The sequence below is a fragment of the Staurois parvus genome, unplaced genomic scaffold (genome assembly GCF_062004578.1).
Source record: "Staurois parvus isolate SC_StPar_1 unplaced genomic scaffold, SC_StPar_1.0 ptg001328l, whole genome shotgun sequence".
Classification (NCBI taxonomy): domain Eukaryota; kingdom Metazoa; phylum Chordata; class Amphibia; order Anura; family Ranidae; genus Staurois; species Staurois parvus.
Window position 1 is genome coordinate 1,869,501 of NW_028319124.1, and position 21,961 is coordinate 1,891,461.

Genomic DNA, 21,961 nt, shown 5'->3' on the forward strand with positions numbered 1-21,961 from the left:
TATGAATTTTTTGCAGATTGAAGCAATCAAACTCTGTAGCAGCTCTGCATAGCAACCAATCAGCTTATGGCATTCATTTTCAAAGCCTAACTGAACAAGCTGAAGACAGAAACTGATTGGTTTCCATGCACAAGAGACATACAATGTGTGTATGTATATATTTTGTGTGTGTGTGTATATAGATAGAGCTCTATCTATATCTCACACACACACTGTATGTAGTGCATGGCATCCTGATTGGGTTCCAGTTGTTCTCCAGTTCAGCTCAATGAAGATGTATGAGCCGTCCCGAGTACAGGATACAACATCTGCAGTAGTATTATGCCATTACATCTAGCATAGAGTCGATGCGTCAGCAAACTTCACTTAAGGAATATGCTTTCTGGAACACGATACAGAAGGGTGGTGTGTGTAATAGTTTCCAAGTCTGTGCAGAGGAGCCGAAAATAGCTGTTTTTCTCTCCCAGCCCACTTCCTGTCTTGTGTAGCCCAGACATTGCAAGACTGACTTATAGAACATGGAAAGTGGTGGTTGTTGCCCATAATAACCTTATATATACTGTCACTTTCACAGGACGTATTCTGATTGGTTATTATGTGTAGAATATGCACCTTCCTCCCAGGTTTTTTTCTTTTTCTTTTTTTTTCTTTCTATAAATCCATGCTATACAGGCTTCATCATGAATGGAAGAAAGTGTTCTTGTTGCCCATAGTCACCAGTCTGATAATTTAATTTTCAGAACTAAGCAGGAAAGCGATGCCCAGGTGTTCCATGCATCCCCGTGCAGCCAGTCCTATTCATGTCTATTTGGGATGCAGCGGCTGCACAAAAAGAGCCAATACTCCCAATATGACAGCTACTGCAGATGCATTGCCCTGAACATACACTGTTTGTGTGTGGGGCCATGCACCCACATGGGGGAAAACACTGTTTCGTAATGTGACTTTTGATAGTTACTGGGTAACACAGGCACTCTGATAGTAAATAAAACCCCTTTTCCTTTTTGTTCACAGACCACCATATTCAGGGTCAGGATGCATGCAGAGATTTGAAGTCCGGCTTCTCCAAGTCCCATTTGGAAAGAACATCAGGTATGGTTTGAATTTTCTATAGCTATTCAGTACATTCATAAATAAAGGCAATAAATTACAGCTGGAAAAGCCAGCTTAGATAAATTACTGCTTAGAAAACCCAGCAAAAAATATCCCGATCCTAGAAGTCGCCAAGATTCCTTCATGTGAAGATTGATGTGTCCTCCTATAGATGTTTAGCTGGTACATTTGGTAGGTACATGTGAAGAGTAGGATTTGTTACTGGAGATATGCTGTATAGGTGTTGGCACAGTGGCAAGTGGCCACATTTGGAAAAGCAAAGGATATGTGAACAGTGCATGAATGTAAAACCATATTCTCTGGAATTCACTGGAATTGTATTGTGCCGCTGCATGACAAATGTTGGTGCTTGTGATATTTGTCTTATTATTTTTTTAGGTCTCGTGTACAGTAGTAGGGAGCGTGTTTGACACATGACACATTACACACATTGCACATTGCACAGGTCAGCAGATTCCTATTTCACTGTTGTAGTGGATGGCAGTGCTGAGGCTGTATTTGGCCCACGTTGGTTTGTGTTACTTTTCTTTGGACAAAACGGGTCCTATTGAGCTGCATTTTGCTTTCAACACATGTATTTGAGTAGCTGTGTTTGAATGGAACAGGCAGTGTTTAACTTTCAATGCCATGTCCATACAGCGTATTATCCTACAGACCCGCTCCCAGCTGCACACGTTCGCATGCCGTACAGACGCCTTTCCTTCAGCTAGAAGCTCATGGTCACTTCAGTGATTATCAACTTATAGCAAAACTGCTGAAGAATGAATAGCTGCCATTCGTCAATTGTAAAATATAGTTCACAGGACCATGGATGCAGATTTTTCTTTTTATATTTTACAGATCTGAATTCAGAGAAAGTTTAGTGATCTTTATACAGCTGTGTGTATGGGGATCATAGTAAACCATGCTCATGCCTTCAGATCTGGCTGTGTGCATAAGCCCTTAGGAACCTAATTAGAAGGGGCTGCATAGATCACTGGCTAAGGCCAGGTTCTCTCTCTCCCCTCTCACAGGCTCAGAAAGATTAGTGAGAGCCATTTGCTCCTGCTGCTGTCCATCAAATGCTGTGAGAAGGGAGCAGGGGGTGGGGCTGCGCTTATGCTATGTGTGTCAGTAGACACACACAGTCTGACTTGGGAGGAAGCCTGCTGGTGCACCACCATAAGAAGTGGGTTCCTTTGGGGGTGCACAGAGAATAGGAGCTTAGAGCGCCTGCTGGGATCCCAGAAGAGGAGGTTCAAGGCTGCCCTGTGCAATGGTAAGTTAAAAAAAATTTACGTTTAGGTTCACATCTGTATGGGTGACGCACCTGTTCTTGCAGCCGTGACAACCTGCACAGAAATACATAGGCGCTGTGTGTGGGTGCCATTAATGCAAATGGCATGCTGCACTGGAAATCACTCCATCACTGGGAACAGCACTGCACTTGTGGGCTGCCATTTCTGAAATGTTACAGGGACCTTTTCCCTGCATTTCAGGAGGCACAGCAACCCATTTTAAATGAACGGGCTACTGTGCCCATGCAAACCGTGGCTTGCAGAGCCGCACAGATGTGAGCCTAGCTTAACTGTGCTCCAAAAGCGAACACAAAAAAAAAACTATACAACTTTATTTGAATAAAGACACCATGTATTTACATAATGGCCTTCCCTGTACCAGTACAACGTTCAGTTAACCCCCTCACTCCTCCATCTCCCTGTAGATCAGCTGATTGTAAGTTAGGCCAGAGCAATGAAGCATCCATCTAAGATGGATCGACTTACCTTAGATGGTTGCTGCACAAACATATGTTTACAGTAGTGATGAGCCAAGCACACCCGTTTGGTTCGCAGTCAAACATTCGAACCGAACAAAAGTTCGACCACGAATATTGAACCGGGACAATTCACTAAGCAGTATCTTGCCGCATCTGAGTGGATCTTTGGGTCTGGTGCGGATTTTGAGGGGAACCATCATACCAAATTTTTTTTAAAATTGCATAGGGGGTGCCCCCCAAAATCTATACCAGACCCTTATCCGAGCATGCAGCTCGGCAGGTCAGGAAAGGGCGGACAAGCGAGTGCCCTCCCCCCCTCCTGAACCGTACCAGGCCACATGCCCTCAACATGGGGGGGGGGGGTTCTTTGGGGCAGGGAGGCTCACCCCAAAGCACCTTGTCCCCATGTTGAAGGGCATAAGGGCATCTTCTGCGCAACTGTGGTTGTGGGGGTGGGGGGGGCTTATCGGAATCTGATCAGATCCTGGTCCAGCCCCCCCATATGAATGAGTATGCGGTACACCGCTATTCATTCACAAAAAAAAGTTTATTGTAAAAAATGACAGAAGACGGTCCTTGACAAGTCCTTTATTAAAAACCAAAAATAAAAAATTGTCCGCTGACCTGAATAAAGAAAAAAAAACAAACCCTACTCTGCTCTCAATGCTGGCTCCCACTGCCTGACAGCTGCACTGGCCTTACCGTTCCTAAATATCTAAGAGGCGGGGTACCCAGTAACATCAACCAGGAGAGCCCGTCCCCTTGTGACATCATCATGCGCTATTTGTTTAAAGCATTGCACCTGATCTGTGGTCGGGTGCATTGCTTTGGCCAATCACAATGCACTGTCAGGGCGCAGTGGGCAAATAACCCGTAGCATTCATGTGTTCGCTGAACACACGAACAGTTGATGTTCGAGTCGAACTTGCGTTTTGGCTCGAACATCAAGCCCAACTCTAGTTTACAGGGTTTGGACTACTTAAACTCAGGATCTAGTTTCCATTGTAGAACTTAAAGTGAATTCTTCTAAAGGTTCATATATTTTATTTTTTTGTAAAATGACAAACATGTCTATGCTTACCTGTTGTGTGCAGTGGTTTTGCACAGAGCAGTCTGGATCCTCTTCTTCTCTGGTCCCCTGCAGGCTCTCCTGGCTCCTCCTGTCTGTCAGGTGCCCCCACAGCAAGCAGCTTGCTATGGGGGCACCCTCTGCTCTGTGTGTCAATTCACACACACAGCCGCGGCTTGGCCCTGCCCTCTCTTCTCATTGGCTGACTGTCTGTGATTGACAGCAGTGGGAGCCAATGGCTCCCACTTGCTGTCTCAGCCAATAAGGAGGCAGAGACCCAGTACAGCCAAGACTGTCATTCACATCGCTGGATCGCGATGAGGCTCAGGTAAGTATTGAGTGGGCTGTGGGAACTGCTGCACACAGTTTTTTACCTTCATGCGCAGAATACATGAAGGTAAAAAATCTTCAGCCTTTACAACCGCTTTAAGCTGCCCATAGACAGGTAGAATTTCATGTTCTAACAAAGTTCATTAGTTTTTGTAACCATCAGTTGGGTCAATTCACAGTGAAATTTGAAGGAGCAGGAGAAAATTTTTTTTCGAACGAGTGAACTTCCAATGTATGTGGTTTTGGTAAAGTCCATTTGTGCCAAAATCAAATGATAAATAATCTTTTGAATGACATTAAAATGTTCTGAGAATTGTTTTGTACAAACTTTCCTTTGAGTTTTTCGTTCAAAGTTCTATCCATCTATGGCCAGCTTTAATACATCCATGTGCCTGAGCCCCCAGGTGCATAGGAATCTCACTCCGAGATGCTTCCTTACTGCCTAGGAGAACATTGACCGTTGGAAAACAATGGAGGGAGGAGATGACATTTTCTGTGTGGCAAGTGAAGTGCAGCGGTGATCTGTGAGGAAGTACGCAGAGGATTTGATAGTGTATCTAAACTGAAAACCACAAATATACTGTAATATATTGCAGCTTGGCAATCCTTCAGTGTGGTGGCTGCATTACAGGTGAAACTCGAAAAATTAGAATGTCGTGCAAATGTTCATTTATTTCAGTAATGCAACTTAAAAGGTGAAACTAATATATGAGATACTCATTACATGCAAAGCAAGATAGTTCAAGCCGTGATTTGTCATAATTGTGATGATTATGGCTTACAGCTCATGAAAACCCCAAATCCACAATCTCAGAAAATGAGAATATTGTGAAAAGGTGCAATATTCTCGGCTCAAAGTGTCCCACTCTAATCAGCTAATTAAGCCATAACACCTGCAAAGGGTTCCTGACCCTTTAAATGGTCTCTGTCTGGTTCAGTAGGAATCACAATCATGGGAAAGACTGCTGACCTGACAGTTGTGCAGAAAACCATCAATGACACCCTCCATAAGGAGGGAAAGCCTCAAAAGGTAATCGCAAAAGAAGTTGGATATTCCCAAAGTGCTGTATCAAAGCACATTAATAGAAAGTTATGTGGAAGGGAAAAGTGTGGAAGAAAAAGGTGCACAAGCAGGAGGGATGACCACAGCCTGGAGAGGATTGTCAGGAAAAGGCCATTCAAAAGTGTTGGGGACTTGCACTAACTCCAGCCTCAGTCCACTCCTTGTGAATCAAGAGCCACCACACACAGACGGATCCTGGACATGGGCTTCAAATGTCGTATTCCTCTTGTCAAGCCGCTCCTGAACAACAAACAACGTCAGAAGTGTCTTACCTGGGCTAAGGAAAAACAGACCTGGTCTGTTGCTCAGTGGTCCAAAGTCCTCTTTTCTGATGAGAGCAACTTTTGCATCTCATTTGAAACCCAAGGACCCAGAGTATGGAGGAAGAATGGAGGGGCACACACTGCAAGATGCTTGAAGTCCAGTGTGAAGTTTCCACAGTCTGTGTTGATTTGGGGAGCCATGTCATCTGCTGGTGTTGGTCCACTGTGCTTCATTAAGTCCAGGGTCAGCGCAGCCGTCTACCAGGAGATTTTGGAGCACTTCATGCTTCCTTCCACAGACGAGCTTTATGGGGATGCTGACTTCATTTTCCAGCAGGACTTGGCACCTGCCCACACTGCCAAAGGCACCAAAACCTGGTTCAATGACCGTGAGATTACTGTGCTTGATTGGCCAGCAAACTCACCTGACCTGAACCCCATAGAGAATCTATGGGGCAATGCCAAGGGAAAGATGAGAGACATGAGACCGAACAATGCAGAAGAGCTGAAGGCCGCTATTGAAGCATCCTGGTCTTCCATAACACCTCAGCAGTGCCACAGGCTGATAGCTTCCATGCCACGCCACATTGAGGCAGTAATTGCTGCAAAAGGGGCCCAAACCAAGTACTGAGTACATATGCATGCTTATACTTTTCAGAGGTCCGATATTGTTCTATGTACAATCCTTGTTTTATTGATTGCATGTAATATTCTAATTTTCTGAGATTGTGGATTTGGGGTTTTCATGAGCTGTAAGCCATAATCGTCACAATTATGACAAATCGCGGCTTGAACTATCTTGCTTTGCATGTAATGAGTCTATCTCCTATATTAGTTTCACCTTTTAAGTTGCATAACTGAAATAAATGAACTTTTACACAATATTCAAATTTTTCGAGTTTCACCTGTAGTTTTGTCTTTTTTCAGGCTAAGAACTTTTTCAGCAATTACAGAAAATAAGTGTTGATGTTGCTGGAAATTGCCTGTCACTTCCTGTGAGAAAATAAAAAAGCACAAACATCCATATCGTTCCTCTGTGAACTACTAACCCCATCAACCCACTACATAATGCATATGAACAAAGGCAGACATTTTATTAATCCTCCCCTAGCAAAATGAGCAGTTGGCGCTCCTTGGAGTGCAAGGGTACAGTGGTGTGGTGGTGTTTGTTTGTTTTTTCCTGGTGGTTCAGAAAACTTACTGCCACTGCTATAGAAACTATAGTATTGGCTTCATGCAGGGTTTTACACTCCTAGCAGCTTCAGGTGTGTGCAAATCTGACAAGCTAGCTGCTAGATGGAAATGATCCAGTGGCTTTGCAGCCGCCAGATTCCACACACCCCTGTTACTGCCATCCCCAAAGTTCAATCTGCACTCCATTGGTTTAAACTGGAAGGAAGGTGAGAACCTGTCACCAAAAATGCATCACATAGGGCAGCCTTTTTCAACCAGGGTCCCTAGGCACCCTGAGGTGGCATCTGAGTTCTTCAGAGGTACCTTGGCAAAATGCCTAAAAATTGTCCAAAAATGATGTACAAGCCAGCGGTTTTGTTACACAACATTACAACTTTGGGCACCGTGCAGGTCAGCTGCCAGCATCCTAACAATCGCTGTTGTCATTGGTTGATAAGGAGGGCATCAAGCTGCCCCCCCCCCCCCGTCAGCAATGGGGTCACACCTAGCTGCGTGGGGAAAAGAAAATGAAAGAGAGGACATGCTGGAATACTAGTTGGTACCAGTGAGCAAAAGCATATTTGCTTTGAAAGTATCGATCACCTCTAATGTCAGGTGTCTTATGTGTGTGGATGTTACTGCAGTATGTATATAGCGCTCCCCCTTGAGAAACGTTGGTTTTGTGGCCCCTATTTCCTGAATAGCCAGGCAACACATTTTCCAACGTCCATTCAGAGTCAGTAACCAGTCCATGGGCTTGTTTTTGTTGCTTTGGTGGGATAAACAACTTGGATAGGGTCTAAGGGTATATGGGATGCCCAACTTGACTTCAATAACTCTGAGCACAAACTTCCTACATTCTGTACAAAAAGGATGGGTCCTGGACTTTGTACTCCTTTCAGAATGGCATCAGTCTCTTGATGGATCAGTAATGCAATCTTTGTAAGGAGCACTTGGTTCCATCTCTATATGAACCTCCCAGCTAGAAACTGCCCATCCACCTGGCTGTCTTTTGTTCTAGAATCTCTTGCTCTGGGATACTCATCAGACTTGTAGCACTGTCCCAGGGAGAACTGGTTGGGTATAGCACCTAGCTGCCCTCTCTTGTAGCCCCGGGGGTGTGGAGGTACTCGCACTGTCCTTGTGTCCAGTGCGGTCTTTGTGTAAACTGCTTTCAGGCCTTTCGCTGAGCTTGTTTCTTTCCCTGTTTGTAGGCTGTCCTTCCTCGGTGGTGTGAAGACTTGTGGAGCTCTGTTTTTCATCAACTTTCTTCTTCCATTCTTCCAACCTCTAGTTTGTAGACCACTGCCTTAAAGTGTTTCTAAACCCCAGACCCTGCATTCACTATATCTGGTCTGCCCGGACCCTGCATTCACTATATCTGGTCTGCCCGGACTCTGCATTCACTATATCTGGTCTCCCCGGACTCTGCATTCACTATATCTGGTCTCCCCGGACCCTGCATTCACTATATCTGGTCTCCCACAGTACACAAAACATGGAAATGCAATTATTTTAGTAAATATAACCTGCTAAATAACTTTTCTCATCAGCAGTCAGAACAGTCTTGTGACTTCTATCAGTGCCAAGCAGAGCACTGGTTAAAGCTTTTAGGAGGAGTGGTGTTTTTTTTTTGCTCTAGGACAGGGGTCTCCAAACTATGGCCCTCCAGGTGTTGAGGAACTGCAAGTCCCATGAGGCCTTGCAAGACTCTGACAGCCGCAGGCAAGACTCCCAGAGGCAGAGGCATGATGGATCGTGTAGTACTTCAACAGCTGGAGGGCCATAGTTTGGAAACCCCTGCTCTAGGAGGATGCAGAACCCCTGACCCTCTAGACAGTGCTGATTGGCCCTGAGCTGATCACATGCACTCTCCCAAGGGAAAAAAAAACCCTCTAGCAATCCACACCAAACTGAGCATGTGTCCACACAATATGTCTTTTCAGGAGATGAGATTGGGACACTAGGAGAAGGGGAGGATCAGAGAAGACAGGATCAAACAGCATTTTTATACAGTGCAGAGGATTTACCCCTTAGGTTGCACTGTGTATATGCAGTAAAGCATGCTTGATACACCCAGACTGATTTTACTGTTGTGGGTTTAGTAACACTTTAAACTTGTACTTGTCTGGCCATAGCTGGTATGTGTGTCATAACAGGGTTTCTTTATGATCTGTGCACTACAGAGTTGGCAATGTCTGCAGTACGGAGGGCAGCAGGTGAGAAGGCCAGCCGCGGTCAGTGGTTTACCATCAGCCTCACATTACATTGTGATCAGGAACACTTGTGAGGCTGGACATTCGCTGAGCTCTGTATCTACACAAGAGTCCTGTTTACAGCTTGCCATCAATAAATGTATCCGTGTTCAATATGATGAATGCTGCGGGACCATCTGACACGGCTATCCTTACAAGGGATGCTGAGGTCACAGAGTACTGTGTGTTTTGTGCCAATTCTCATAAATATCAGATTGCAATCAATATAAATGTGGACATGTAATACAGTGCTTTGTTATCCCTGCAGATCATTGCTACAACTCTGCATCTGCAGAACTTGCAGGAGCTTCCTCTTGTTAACCCCTCCTGTACCAGAACTCTATGGTGGTGAGCGATGGGTGGGGAATTCTGCAGTTCTCAGATAAGAGTTATGGGCTCAATATGCTGATAACAAGTTTACCATTTGTGACAGAGTGGATAGGGGGGGGGAGTTGCAGGGCCATGCGTACTGCTAGGCAGCCGTGCGAACATGATCCAGGGTGCGTGGTAATGGTGGCTACATGGGATGACTGACAAAAGCTTCATAGAAATCAGCAACTGTATTAATAATATTTACTTTTTGTTCTTTCAGGTTAGCTTGCTGCCACAATGATTCCCGTGGCTGAATTTAAACAATTCACCGAGCAGCAGCCAGCATTCAAGGTGCTGAAGCCATGGTGGGATGTCCTGGCTGAGTATATAACCATCGCAATGCTCATGATTGGGGTTTTTGGATGCACCTTGCAGGTAGGTGATTCAGATGAAGGGCTACATGTAGTAAAAAAAAAAAAAACAATCAAGTGCCAGCTGTCGTTTTGTCCAGTAGGGGTAAAATAATGAGCTGCACAACCAGACATTTCAAAACTAATCTTATAATCCTATTTTACCAAAAGAGTAGTTGATGGTTGGAATAGACTTCCAGCAAAGTTGGCGAGTCCATCAACAGTAGGTGGGTTCAGACATGCTTGGGACAAATCTAGATCTATATTCAGACAGAAAAAGTGAAAACAACAAAAAAAATTATATTTTTATTTAAAAAATAGAGCAGATTCAATGGACTGCTTGGTTTTTTTTTCTGCCATCACTTTTCTACGTTTCTGTGTGTTATGTCTTGGTTGCTCCAATAGCCTCAATGCCCAACTCTCTTCCTGCCAAGCTGGGCATTTTGGTTGTTTTTATCCACCTTTTGTGTGTTCCATCTTCTATTAAATTGTTCATAGTTTATTATTATTATTATTATACAGTATTTATAAAGCGCCAATAGTTTGCTCAGTGCTGTACATTACAAAGGGGGACATAACATGTGACAGAACAATACCAATACAATGCAAAACATGAGGGGATTGAGGGCCCTGCTCTTTCGAGTTTACAATCTAGGGAGGGGATGGTGGCACAGGAGGAGATAGCTGTGGGGGATGGAGTGATCGGAAGAGTGGAGGAGGTCGGCAAGTTAGCAGGGGGTGGGGTAGACTTCCCTGAAGAGATGGGTTTTCAGGGTGCACCTAAAGGAGAGGAGAGTAGGTGATAATCTGATGGGTTGGGGCAGGGAGTTCCAGAGGATGGGTGACACCCTGGAGAAGTCCTGGAGGCGGGCATGGGAGGAGGAGACCAGGGAACTAGAGAGAAGGAGGTCTTGTGAGGAGCGGAGTGTGCGTGCTGGGTGGTACTTGGATATTAGGTCAGTGATGTAGTTTGGGGCAGTATGGTGGACAGCTTTGTACGTCAGTGTTAGGATTTTGAATTTGATCCATTGCGCAATCGGAAGCCAGCGGAGGGATTGGCAGAGGGGGGTGGCGGAAACAGAGCGGTTGGTGAGGTGAATGAGTCTGGCACCCGTATTCAGGATCGACTGAAGCGGGGATAGCCAGCGGGGAGGGAGTTGCAGTAATCGAGTCGTGATATGATGAGGGAGTGGATGAGCTGTTTAGTGGTTTCTGGGGTTAGGAACGCGCATATTTTGGCGATGTTGCGGAGGTGGAGCCTGCACAAGTTTGGTAAAGATTGGACTTGGGGCTGGAAGGATAGGTTGGAGTCCAGAATGACACCAAGTACTCTGGCCTGCAGGGTGGGTTTGATGGTGGCGTTGTTGGATGTGATGGAGAAGTCAATGGGGGGTGGTGTCCGGGCTGGGAGGAAGACAGGGCCGAGGGGGCAGGTGGTGGTCTCCTAATCTCCATAAAGTAGCACAAAATCCTGTATCATGGGCAGAGAAGGTATGTAGACTCAGGAACTAGGCACTGAGATCTCACAAAGAGTATCTGAGAAATATAAGAAATTGTCAAATGAAATAGCAGTTTTTGGTGGACTGATCCTTTTAATAACTGAAAATATGTGAGCTGGTTCTTTTAATCTCTCAAGGTATGCCGTGCACACCAACACGTTTACATATAATGGAAAATGTGTTCACTAAACTCCATTTCCGTCCATTAATATGGAGAGTAGGAGACCAGTAATCCCATTACTCTGTCTTCTTACTCCTGGATAAATTGGATCAGGTTCCTCCTTTCCTTGCCAGTAAACTGTAATTTAGCATTGCTTTCATGCATATACATTCATGCTGATGATATATTACCTCCAGTATATCTATTACCTCCAGTACAAAGCTCCATGTTTCCTTGTTAATCTGTCTTTATGTACAATATAGGGAGCTTAAAGGATTTTAGAGGAGGAAATGTGTTTTTCCTTTATTTCCAAATTCAAGTAGACTGGTCTGTTAACGAGCCTTTAGAGCAATGAATTTGGACTTTGAAGCCATCCCTCTGTGTCAGATTTATTTTTTAAAGCAGAACTCTAGCCTTACCTGTTTTTTGTTCCTTCTGTGCCGGTTGCTTGATGAAAAATGGGGCTGTTCTTTAATTTTTTTTTTTCTCCTCTCCTAAGTGTGTGCTAAGATTTGTCTTAGGAGGGCATTGCACCTTTTGTATTTGACATCCAGCCTGCAACAACAGTGCAGCACAGTGGCTAAATGGTTAACACTTCTGCCTGGCAGTACTAGGGTGTTGGTTCGAAGCCCAACCATGGCACCACCTGCCTGGAGTTTACATGTTCTCCCTGTGCCTGTGTGGGTTTTTTTCCAGTTACTCCAGTTTCTTCCCACACTCCAAAGACATACTGGTAGGTTAATTGGATCCTGTCTAAATTGTCCCTAGTATATGTGTATGAATGAATGTAAGTTAGGGACCTTAGATTGTACACCCCTTGAGGATTAGGGACTGATGTGAATGTACAATATATACCGGTATGTAAAGCGCTGCGTAAATTGACGGCGCTATAAAAGCACCTGTAATAAAATAAACACTAAATGTTGTAGACATACTTCCAAGGCTACAGAAGGTGTTTATGGCAGCTGCTGTTCTCTGTGTGGTGCACACAACTTCCGTACAGTCCGGTTCATCTGGATGCGAAGGGGTTAGCTGCAGAGCCCCCCTCCCTGTGCATACGGAGTCCCAGGACTCTGAAATTCCACTGCAGTTTTGGGGTTTTTGGTCAGATTATTGTCTTATGCTGTGCAGTGTGGTCTGCACTTCAAACACATGTAAACATGCACCAATGGTTTACTGACTCCTTCTGTTTTAGATATGGAGATATACAAAAAAAACTTGACACTTCAGCACTTGAAAGTGATGGAGGCCCCCATCCTATGCTACAGAGTCGTGCTGAAGTCAAGCAACCCAAACTGGAAGCGTGGGCAGTGCAGCCCTCCTCAAATTGGGGAAATTCAATGCCGAAAACACAAACTGGGCGCAGATGCCTATTGCCTTATCTTTAGCACTTTATTAAGTGGAGCAAATGAAAATATACTCAGAGCCATTGCTCTGAGGAAGGGGGCCATTTCCCCGAAACGTGTCAGCTGGCTTGGTCATCCATTCACCAGTTGGAGCTGGACAGCGGTAGTCTGTATTTCGTGCCTGTGTGTTCTTTACATGCTTTCAGCCTATTGAGCTTGTGGGTATATTTTCATTTGCTACACCCAATAAGGTGCTAAAGATAATGCACTAGGTGTTTGCCCCTTTCTGTTTGTGTTTATTAGTTTAGATATGCATGAGGTCTGCAAATGATCAATTACTGTTCCTGTGGGTATTATTTCAGTGATGTGTTCTAGCCTGTGGGCAATGATGCTCCAGCTTGGCCTGACTCCTCCAGCACAACCAAATGATAATGCATAGAAAATCATGTCACCCCCTTTTTTTCCCCCTCCTGTTCTAAGGTATAATAACTCTGATAAACCTTAATAGGGTTATGAAGATTAGAGGGGAGGGTTATGGAGATGAGAAGTCTGTGTTCTTAATAATCGATCAAAGCGGAACCTCACTCTCTTAAGCAACATTGACTATTTTTAATCCTTATGCTGCTAGCATTAGTAACTAGATAGGAAGGTATACTAAATTTACTTGTTTCAAACCCTCCTGCCCACATGCCTGAGCAAAGGGAAGATGGATTCCAGGAAGTAAATGCTACATGAATCATCTGCCCTTATTCAAGATGGCCAGGGCCAGAAATGCACCTTCCTTATATGCAGTAAATCCGCTTTGCCTCTCAAGGATTAACCCACAGTTTTTTTTCTGCCACAGTGCAAAAGAAACCCACCAATGGGTGAAGGGGGCCAGTCCCTCCCCATGTATGCCGAACCCAGAGAATAGATAGAAACCCGCCAGCGTTCTCTAATTCAGAGGATGCCGGAAAATGTGCACGCAGACTGGAGGTGACATCACCTGATACGGGAAGAGAGGTCAAACATCTTGGCCATATGAGTTCCAAGGAGGATCGCAGGTGGAAGTGCAAACCTGGGACCACAAACCCAACACTCAAAGGAAATTGAACATGCTCCCTGGCTGCCCCACCCATGGGGACACAAGTCAGCATTACAGAGGAACCAACAATCATTAAATCAGAACACAAACAGAAATAAAACAAAAGAAAAAAAAATGACCAAAAACACCAAACACAAATACAACAAAAAAATCAACCAAAACAATAAAAAATGCCACTTCACCACCACTATGGACTCAGTGTGTAAATATGCTATGTATGCTGTATGGATGGCTTTAGATAAAAAACAATCCACCTAATATAATAGAGGAAAACACAAACCCTTGTATGTAGTAGCCAAAATGATATAACAAGGTATATCCTTTACCCATTCTATGGCCCTCAGTCTAGAAACAGGGATTTTATCATGAACTGTAAATAAAACATATTTATTTTTATGTATATGGATTCTATATTGATTTGATGACTTCATGAGGTGAATATTTGAAAGTCCTTATCTACTATTGGCATTATGGATGGGTGAGTTAGCTTTGAGTATTAAAAATGAATTAAATAGCATTTTTGGTTTGCGGTGCTCAAATGCAGTGTAGTTCTGCTTTAAGTAGGCAAGTCTTGACACCACATACTTGAATTCAGAGCTGCGTTGTCATGTCAAAGAGGAAGGTTGGAGTATAATGTAGCGTACATCTGGCACATCAAAAGTTTTTTTTTTTTTTTATTTCTTGCACCCTGTATAAAAGAATACATTCTAGGGAAATGTGCATGTATTGCAGAGATGTACTAAATATATCTTCATTTAGTCTTGGCATACACTTTAATTGGCTTGATCCAGACCTCCAGATCATTTTGGTATTTAGATTTTTATTGCTCACTGTATCTCCATATCCTCACACTTCCTGTCTTTTATGAAGTGATGTGCATGGGACAGGAAGTGATGGACTTCTCTCCAATGGAGACAGAAATGGCGGCAGAAATTTCCTTTTTTTTTCTTTTTACATTTTTTTATGTTTTATTTTTTTAGTATGCTGGAGACCTTTCTATTTCAAATCTGTAAGGTTTTATTGCTGTCCCTTTCTGCCCTAATGACACCTTTTTAGTGGTCATTTTTTGTCCTTGGGTCACCATGATAAGGTCAGAAAAGTCACCCCAAAGAAGCCTCGGACAGCAGTAAACACGTGCCAGAATTTCTAGCTCTTCTGTCATGCTCCTAAAAACTTAAAGCAATGTTTTGGTGAAGATGAATTTTAAAGAAGTCCATATTTCTGACCATGTTACAACCATAACTGGATTGTAACATGAAACCCGGTTCATTTTCTTCCCCCTGGAACCAAGTAGATGTGGCCATCAACAGACATAATTTGGTCAGGTCAGGATTAAAAGTAGCATACTTTTTTTAGAAAATACAACATTGCTGTACTTTGCTGAATCGGGCACCTTCTCCTCTTGCCTGACTTTTCACTTTCAAATTCACATTTGGCACCCAAACTCAAATGGCACCTCTGGCTGAGCTAGCATCCAGGGGCGGACTGACCATTCGACCACTCGGGCACTGCCCAAGGGCCTGGGGTCAGTAGGGGGCCCCATGAGATGCCCCTGGTACTTTTTTATAGGCTTTTTTGGGTGTGGGTTGAGTGTAGATGAGGACACGGGCCCCATGATCCCCTATTGCCCGGGGGCCCCATGAGTTGTCAGTCCACCCCTGCTAGCATCTACTAAAATCTGAAATCTTATTTGGTGGAATGACTTTTTAATGTAGAGCCTAGCTTAGTCCAGAGAATAAGAAATTAAAGCACTATGGAAAATGGCTTCAAATTAAATTACTAAAATTCTTCTGAAAATCTTCTAGTAATATCTCGTAGTTTGGTTATATTCTGAATAAAATATACTTTTCCTTTTTGTATGATAAACCTTTTACTTTTTGTCTCTTGTAACAGATAACTCAGGACAAAATCATCTGTCTTCCCAATCATACCTCAGCTGACAGGGTTTCTCAAATACATTGTCAACAGTTCACCCAAACTTTGGAAGCCACAAATGCAAGTGAAGATGATGTGGCTGCATTCACTCCTACCCCAATTTCTACATCTTTACCTCCACGTGAGATGAGTGGACTACGGAACAACTTAGACCTTCAACAATATAGCTTCATAAACCAAATGTGCTATGAAACAGCCTTGCATTGGTATGCAAAATACTTTCCATACCTTGTAGTCATCCATACCCTTATTTTTATTATTTTTGGCAATTTCTGGTTCAAGTTTCCTGGTACAAGTTCCAAAATAGAACACTTCATCTCCATTTTAGGCAAGTGTTTTGACTCCCCGTGGACAACTCGAGCTCTTTCTGAGGTTTCTGGAGAAACTAACCAAGAGAAGACCATTGACAGGGAGCTCTCAAAGCCTAATTTTGAAGAGAATAGCCCCGCAACTGCTGAACTTCCAGTTCCAGAAAAGCTAGTGGCAGACACACCTTCAGCTAGTGTTTTGGACAAAAAGGAAGGAGAGCAGGCTAAAGCTCTTTTTGAGAGGGTTAAAAAGTTTCGACATCATGTAGAAGAGGGAGATCTTCTTTATTCTATGTATATGCGCCAGACAATACTGAAAACTTGCAAATTTGTCCTTATCACAATCTACAATGCTGCACTGGTAGGAAAAATACACTTTATTGTTCCCTGTAGTGTGCACACTGAAGACATGACTGGATACAACAGCTTTTGCTGCAACCACACCAAAGCTCACCTCTTCTCTAAACTGGCTATCTCATACTTGTGTTTCTTGGGGGTCTATGGTTTGACTTGTCTTTATACTCTGTATTGGCTGTTCCGTCGTCCACTGAAGGAATACTCCTTCCGATCTGTGCGTGAGGAAACTGGGATTGGAGATATCCCCGATGTAAAAAATGACTTTGCATTCGTGCTTCATTTAGTGGATCAATATGATTCTCTTTACTCTAAGAGGTTTGCTGTCTTTTTATCTGAGGTCAGTGAAAGTCGGTTGAGGCAGCTTAATCTTAACCATGAGTGGCCAGCTGATAAGCTTAGACACAAACTTCAGCATACACCAGAAGGCCGCCTCGAGCTGCATCTCTTTAAGCTTCCAGGCTTGCCAGATACTGTGTTTGAGGTGACAGAGACTGAATCTCTTAAGCTGGAAATGCTGACTGAAGCTTTGATCCCTCCTCTAGTGTCAAAGTTGGTCAGATTGGAAGAATTGTCTTTGTTCAACTGTCCAGCCAAAGTGCAACATGCTTCCCTGGCTTACCTGCGAGATCACCTCAGAGTCCTTCAGATAAAGTTTGATGATGTTAAAGAGATTCCTCTTTGGGTGTTTAGCCTTCGTGCCCTGGAGGAGCTCCACCTAATTGGATACTTGTCTCAAGACCTCTCAAAAACAGCTACTCTGGAAAGCTTGCGGGAGCTAAAGAGCCTCAAAGTTCTTACTCTGAAGAGCAATCTTTCTAAAGTCCCCCAGACTGTTACAGATGTGGCTAGCCACTTACAGAAACTTAGAATCCACAATGATGGGACAAAGCTTCTCACACTTAATGCTTTAAAAAGACTTTCTTTGTTGAAAGAACTAGAGTTGGTTCGATGTGATTTAGAACGCATTCCTCATGCAGTCTTCAGCCTTACCAATTTGCAGGCGCTGGACCTAAAGGAGAACAACTTGCACACCATAGAAGAGATCATAAGTCTGCAGCACTGTCGGAAACTAAGTGTTCTTCGACTTTGGCACAATCAGATTGCTTACATCCCTGACCACATCCGTAAACTAAAGATACTAGAAGAGTTGAGCTTAAATCGTAACAAAATTCTTGTTTTGCCATCTCCGCTATTCCTCTGTACCAAGCTCCGCCACCTTGACCTCTCCCACAACGAGATCCGTGAGTTGCCTCCAGAAGTCGGAGTCTTACAGATGTTGCAGTTTTTGTCTTTGACTGGAAACTTTTTAGAAGATCTTCCCAATGAGCTTTTCTTCTGCCAAAGGCTTAAGACATTGAAGTTGGCACAGAATAAGCTGACAAGTTTGTCCCCAAAAGTTGGGTCTCTTGTGTCCTTAGTGAGGCTTGAATTAAAAGGGAATATGATTGATGTTTTGCCTCAGGAACTTGGAGCATGTGTTGCTCTTAAGAAGACAGGTCTTATTGTGGAGCATTCGTTACTGGACACTTTACCACTTAATGTGAGGGAGAGATTAAGTGAAGAATGATGAGGGAATGCTTAGGAAGAAAGCTTAGGAATGACAAGATTTTACCACAGGGAGTAACAGGAAATTAACTAGAGAGAGGGAACAAAATAGATAGCCGTGAAAAAGATGTTTCTGTGGGATAAAATCCGAATTGAAAGAGGTTGTCATGTGAACACTCTGTTACAGGAAGAGTAAAGAATCCTAGAGTTGGAAGACTGTCATCCTTTTCTACGTTTCTGTCTCCTATATGTAGCTGTAATGCATATTTGTACCTCAACAATGGCTTTAGTACAATTTCAACCAAAGCCTTATTTGAGTAGGGACTGGTTAAAACCCAAGCAAGATTTTTTTTTTTTTTTTTTGGCCTTCTGTTTCTCAATGGGGAATTCTCCCTTCACTTCCTGTATTGTAGAGACAAAATGAGATCAGTTCAAAGTGAAGGAAATTCCCTCATGGGTTATTCCCCTTTACTCCAGGTCCAGTAACCACTCAGAATTTTTGTTTTATTTTTTTCCCCCTTTCTTTTAGTCCTGGGGGGTAATGTTCACCATTTTTATAGATGGGGTGAATCTCCCCAGTGGTGGCACACACAGGTTTGTATTGCTGTCAGGAGTTCTAACCCTTCCTTACTCCTATCCAAAACAATTTGGCTGTAGATACACAAATGGTTAAGTTCACCTATAAGTGATGCTTCTGTTGCAAGTGCATTCTTGTGGGCTAAGTTGCCCACTTGATACTTGTATTTCTTGAGGAATTGAGGAGTCTGATGTTATGGCTCTGTTCCTGCCCACTTTTTAAATGTTCCCATAACTCTTCTTGTATTATAGAAGCAAATATTAAACTCCTAAAAGAATTGGAGCCGTCTCCTAAAATTAATTTTATAACTTTTTTAATTTTTTTTTTTAATAATGGAGAAGGTGTATGCTAAGTTGGATACAAACCGTGTCATAAGCTATAATGAGGACTTTCAGTTGGTAGCGCTGTCAAGAAGTATATAAAAAGACTATGGTTAACATTGCCCACCCCGGATTCCCATAATTTAAAATACCGTAATCTTTTTGGGTGGACTATACCTTTTTTAGGTTATCCTTGTTCAAACACAAACTGGTGTTTTTATTCAACACTAGCTATGTGTATGTACCCATGAATGTTGGCAATTCTCCCTGTCTTTCTCAATTATGTTTCTGACAAAATTTCATACTGCACAGCCACATAAGCATAGGACAATAGTTCATGATTTAGGAGTGGATCTCCTGTCTTCACTGCCATGGGGCCTAATAGAAAGCTCTGGTGTTTGTCCTGCCTTTTTGTATGTGGGATTGTGTACCATGGTTCCCTGAAAGTGGTTTTTTTTTTTTCCTGTCCTGGTTCTTCCTTGCTTTTTGTTAAAACCTGACTGAATACAGACCGGACAGAAGCTCATTTTGTGTCCTGTTTTATTTTTGAAACCATGAGGTTAACTGGCAAAAGAGAAGTGGTATTGGATGACATATAAACCCTACTTGAACTCCATAAAACAACCATGTTTTTTAGTTTTGCTTGAGTTTTATTAATAGGAAGTATAAACTGCATTACCCTTGTGTGGTAACTGTTTGGTGTAATGACTGTGACTTTCCAATTCTTCTTTTTACCTTGAGTAGGAACTTTGGAGTGCCCATCCTACCAGCATAGAGCCAGGTGCTCTCTATTTTGTCCATTCTAATAGGACATACAGTAGTCTGGGAGTTACGCTGGCCACTCGGTCAAATCTTGTTTAATATTTTATCTTAGATTAATCTAATTTACCAATAACTGCATTGTATGAGGGTCTGCCCAATATAATATATGGAGGCAAAAAAAAATTGTTTAAATTGACACCACTAGTTGTTGGCTAATTCTGAAGATCAGGCAGATCAGATCTGAAACAGAACCTGGCCTTGTAGCCACACACTTTCATCTGATTGTACAATTCCATTTAGATCTAAAAACTCCTCTGTAATGTGAGGACCTACCTGATTGTATGTTGATGGTATGGATTTTTGAGGAAGAGCTTCCAACTACATAGTTAATGGGGAATCTAATTGAAATAGAAAAATTAGGTTGTAATGTGTGGCCAGGTTTAGATCACCTAAGGCATCTTACTACAGCCAATATGTCTGACCAAGGCACTGTGAACATTTTTTATGCTCCCAAATGCTATCTGGACACTACAATGATACCATGTGTAGCTGCCTAAATTGCAAGGCTCACCTGCCTATTAACTGGAGAATCTGGAATAATCATACAACTCAAGGCCAAATACTAAAACAGGTCTGAGTGTTTTTTCCAGTGTGGTCAGTACCATGTAAATTTTACATAAAGCATGAGCTACCCATTCCTAATAATGAAATGCGATCATTAAATGTACAGTCATTCCACCACCTAGTGACCACACTCAATGCAGATTTTCCATGTACTTCTATCAGGGAGAATTTGTCATGACTTATGTTTTTATGGACTGATCACCATCTGATGATCCTTTAGTGGACTGATCACCATCTGATGACCCTTTAGTCTGGATGTACACTTTGTTTTAAATGTTATTTAAGGAAAAAAAATAAAACATTTCATTAAATTGTGTGTATTTTCTTGTATTGCAGTATTTAGGGTTAGGACTCATTCACAAGGGCGTATTCAGATATTCTGCAGTCGGGACTTTACATCTGTGTGCGTGCACAGCTGCCTGCAACCATTCATTTTGCAGCACCAGAAGTTCCCAAACACCTAAATACGCTTGTTTTTATGCTGTGCTGGAGAATGTGTCCATATACATGAACCTACCCAAAATCATGGCTCCGCTGCAGACTTGCTCTTTTCATTCCACGTGGACAACCTGGGTGCTGGCTACCACTGCCTTTCTCCACTCTGTCAAAAGAATAAAAAATATAAGCTGCATATTTACACTTGGATATTCTTTCTGTATTTAATTTGTCAAGACACTCATGGCTTCTTTGATCCATGAGTGTTTTTAATTCCTCCCTTTCCTTCCCTCCTTGAGGTCCCCTATCCTTGTGAGCAAGGCAAGCAGTGGTGAAACACGTCAAGAAGGTGATTTTGGGTGGAGACATCAATGTATGCGGTTTTACTTTTTTTTGACAAATACAGAAAGCGAGCTAAATTTTGGAGTATTGCTTATATTTTTTTATACTCACGTACATGAGCCCTTACTTGTTTCTCTTTTGTATTATAGTAAATTCTTTGCACCAAAGAGTGGCTAGATTCAAACCCATCTTCAGCAGGAACATTTTGATTTGTGGTGCTTTTGGAAATCTAAGCATCTGTTTTCCCATGAAATTTGCCCCCACTCATTTTCGACAGATGGAGTCAGGACAAGTAGGGTAAAAAAATCAAATTTTTTTAAAATATATATATTTTTTTTTATTAAATTAACGTTTGGCTGTAGCTGGGCTTTGCATTCTGTCTTGAGGCAAAACACCTATGTGAGCAAACAGCATAGCCATTCCCTTCCTTGTGGCCTATGTAACCATTTTGGGGTGGAGATTTTTACTGTCACTGAACGAAGTAGATTCCCAGTACACTGGGGGAGATTTACTAAAACTGGTTCACTCAGAATCTGATGCAGCTGTGCATGGTAGCCAATCCGCTTCTAACTTCAGCTTGTTCAGTTAAACTTTTGGCAATAAAACCTGGAAACTGATTGGTTTATAAGCGGCACTGCACCAGATTTTGCACTCTCCAGCTTTAGTAAATAACTCCTATTGTCTCAGAACTTTGAGTTGCTGCTGTTCCTACTGCATTCTCCCACAGGTGTTTTTGCTGAGACATAAATGATTTTAAAGGCAACCTATCAGAAGTTAAATACTGGGGTGGCCGTTGCTGAATTCCTTCTGAAAAAGACGGCTGCCTGGTCATCGAAGCAAGCACCGGGCTTCAATACTGACTAGAAAAAAAAAGTCAGATACCCAGGTAGCTAGCATTTTTATAAATGGGTCGGCATCGACAG

At 42.8% G+C, this 21,961-nt stretch overlaps 1 protein-coding gene across 2 annotated transcripts in view; it reads left to right on the top strand.

Annotated features, from left to right (window-relative positions):
- Nucleotides 1-20,572, top strand: part of LRRC8E (leucine rich repeat containing 8 VRAC subunit E) — a 61,788-nt gene extending 41,216 nt beyond the window's left edge. The window contains exons 2-4 of one of the 2 annotated variants that reach the window (XM_089661230.1): nt 1,015-1,092; nt 9,615-9,769; nt 15,727-20,572. In XM_089661230.1, the coding sequence (XP_089517356.1) occupies nt 9,632-9,769; nt 15,727-18,000 (2,412 nt within the window). In that variant the 5' untranslated portion in view covers nt 1,015-1,092; nt 9,615-9,631 and the 3' untranslated portion in view covers nt 18,001-20,572. Of the gene's footprint in view, nt 1-1,014; nt 1,093-9,447; nt 9,523-9,614; nt 9,770-15,726 lie in introns of those variants that run through there. The other variant, XM_089661231.1, reaches the window with a different exon arrangement.
- Nucleotides 20,573-21,961: the final 1,389 nt, after the last annotated feature.